Here is a 2,343-nt window from a genome sequence, read left to right as displayed (position 1 = left end):
AACATTGGGTTGAAACAACCCAGCATTTTTTAGAGTGTAGCTATGTTCATTTATATGCATGCACTGTCCTAGCTTAAAATGCATGCAGGAAATTAACTGTGGCGGAAGCAGAGCAAAAACTAGCACGTCCAGTGGAGTACAGATCAATCTGAAATACACAGAAAAAAGGAGAAAGAATAAAATTAATGACCAACTATTTTATACAAAAATTATATTTAAGAGTTTTTTGTTATTGTGGTAAACCTTAGTCTTTTGGAAAAGCGGAATAGAAAAATGTGTTTGTAAAAGTAATTTGATTTTGATTTACATATGTAATGCACTGGCCAGGGCTTTTAATCTACTTTTTCAGAAAGCCAAATGATCCAAATGACAGTTGTTTTTTTTGAGTAATTGTCAGATCTTAGCTCTTTCATTTTCATGACTGAAACATACTTTATGCAGGTCTCATTCTAGGTACTCTGGCTTAATTTTGTGTGTTTTTGAATTTCAAAAGAAGTCATGTTGCAATTGATAATGCAGTGCAAGTACACACAGTATGAGCTTTGTCAAAAGGGACAGTATAGAGGCCATTAGTGTGATTTGTCTTATACAATTAGGCCCTAGTTTTATTTTTATTTTTATTTTTAATTGTTGACTGCTGAGGGCTTCTGAATTCACCATAGAGATTTGCACAGTAAGTGCTCTAATGTATCAAGCGGTGCAGCTAATTTGTCTAAATCAATCTGTGACCGCATAAAAATGATTGACGGTCCATATTTGCCCTGCAGGTCACTTTTTGACAAGCTCTGGCATAGCTGTTGCCCATTTGCATTACGTAACCATGTTGAAAATTATTAGCAACGTGACTGTTCACAAAGGACAAACCATCATGTAAATCAGGTGACTGTGGTAAACACTTCTCAAGCATCGAAATGAACACTGCAGCTGTCATACCTTTTACTTTTAATATAGAAGAACATTCTGCCTTGCCAAATTGGTTGACTGCCACCACTTTGTACTCGCCACTATCTTCAGGTCGAACTCTGAGGATGTACATAGAGCAAACACCAGATGTGTTTGTGATGTAGTAGTTGTTGTCGGAGTTGATGCAAATCCCGTTATGGTACCATGCAATGTATGGGCTGGGACAGCCGCGGACAGCGCAGGTCATGTAGCACTGGTATCCTTTTGGTGGAGTGTGGCGTTTCAGTGGAACCAGGATGGATGGTGGCCTTTCCAAAGTGACCACGGCTGACACAGTTGAGGGCATTGGAACTAGTTGGTGGGAAGGAAATAAAAAAAGACCTAAGTACTTAGCATTGTGCAAAACAATAAGCTAAACTGGTAGTGGTCCTGCTACCCACCTTTATTGTTGTTTATGCCCCATGTTGGTGATTCTGAAGGATCAGAGAGTCCCATATCATTTTTTGCATAGACTCTGAAGTGATATTCTTGACCTGGTTGAATGTTGGTAGTGTAGGTAGTACAGAGAAGATGGTCGGCTATTCTGCGCCAAATGCGTGTGTTGGAGTTATATTCTTCCACCACGTAGTGCAGTCGGTCGTCTTTGTTGTGGTCTGGAGAAGGACTCCATGTGATAATGACTTTGCCATAAACCACCTGTTCTAGCACCACTGGGCCTGGGGGCTTGGGTTCATCTGTAGCCACATAAAGTAGGATTATTTTATAGGAATAGAATATGCAATAGTTTATTTCACTTATGAGTAACTCTTTGTTTCTTTGACATGTTCTTTTCTGGTTTGTTGTCTCTGAAGGTGTGGTCTCACCTAGGCTTAAAGCATGAAAAATGACTTTGAACAATTAATATTTGCAATGAATATTTGCAACAGATTGTATGCAGCACAGTACTAAACTTGTTTACATTGTGTGATCACAGCTATATCATTTACATCAAATATAGCTTACCTGTTACTCTGACCTCTATGTCAAAGCTGGCTTGCCCACTTGAGTTTTTAGCCACAATGGTGTAGACTCCTGAATCTGAGTACTTTGAGGAGGGAATGACAAGCGTGCAAGTGCCATCAGCATGAATTATCTTGTTCCAGGGAGATACAGGTTCCCCATTCTTAAGCCAGGTAATGTCTGGCGGCGGAGAGGCCTGTGTGCCGAATATCAGTTTCTTTCTCTTTGAAGAAGGTAAATAATTGTGGATATGTAGATGTGGATCTTTACCTCATAATTAATTTTGATTCTGATAGAATTTCCTGATCTCACAACCATAAAGTCTTCAGGATCTTTGAAATGGGGCTTCACTGAAAATGATTGTTCGAAATCAGTAAAGATGTTTGAACTTAATTTGATTTCTTAATCATGTGACTGTGACTTACTGTTGGGGTTTTTAGC

General features: G+C 39.1%; 1 protein-coding gene across 1 annotated transcript in view; it reads right to left on the bottom strand.

Annotated features, from left to right (window-relative positions):
- The window catches only part of LOC107549308 (immunoglobulin-like and fibronectin type III domain-containing protein 1), a 19,984-nt gene that overhangs the window by 13,028 nt on the left and 4,613 nt on the right, over positions 1–2,343 (bottom strand). Inside the window, exons 15-17 of the mRNA XM_016230349.1 lie at positions 1,906–2,125; positions 1,344–1,637; positions 934–1,254 (exon numbers count right to left, since the gene is read on the bottom strand). Coding sequence (XP_016085835.1) covers positions 934–1,254; positions 1,344–1,637; positions 1,906–2,125 — 835 coding nt within the window. The remainder of the gene's footprint in view (positions 1–933; positions 1,255–1,343; positions 1,638–1,905; positions 2,126–2,343) is intronic.

Source organism: Sinocyclocheilus grahami, unplaced genomic scaffold, assembly GCF_001515645.1.
Source record: "Sinocyclocheilus grahami isolate Dianchi unplaced genomic scaffold, SAMN03320097.WGS_v1.1 scaffold368.1, whole genome shotgun sequence".
Taxonomy (NCBI): Eukaryota; Metazoa; Chordata; class Actinopteri; order Cypriniformes; family Cyprinidae; genus Sinocyclocheilus; species Sinocyclocheilus grahami.
Note: the sequence above shows the minus strand (reverse complement) of the source record. Positions and strands in the feature narration are given on the sequence as shown.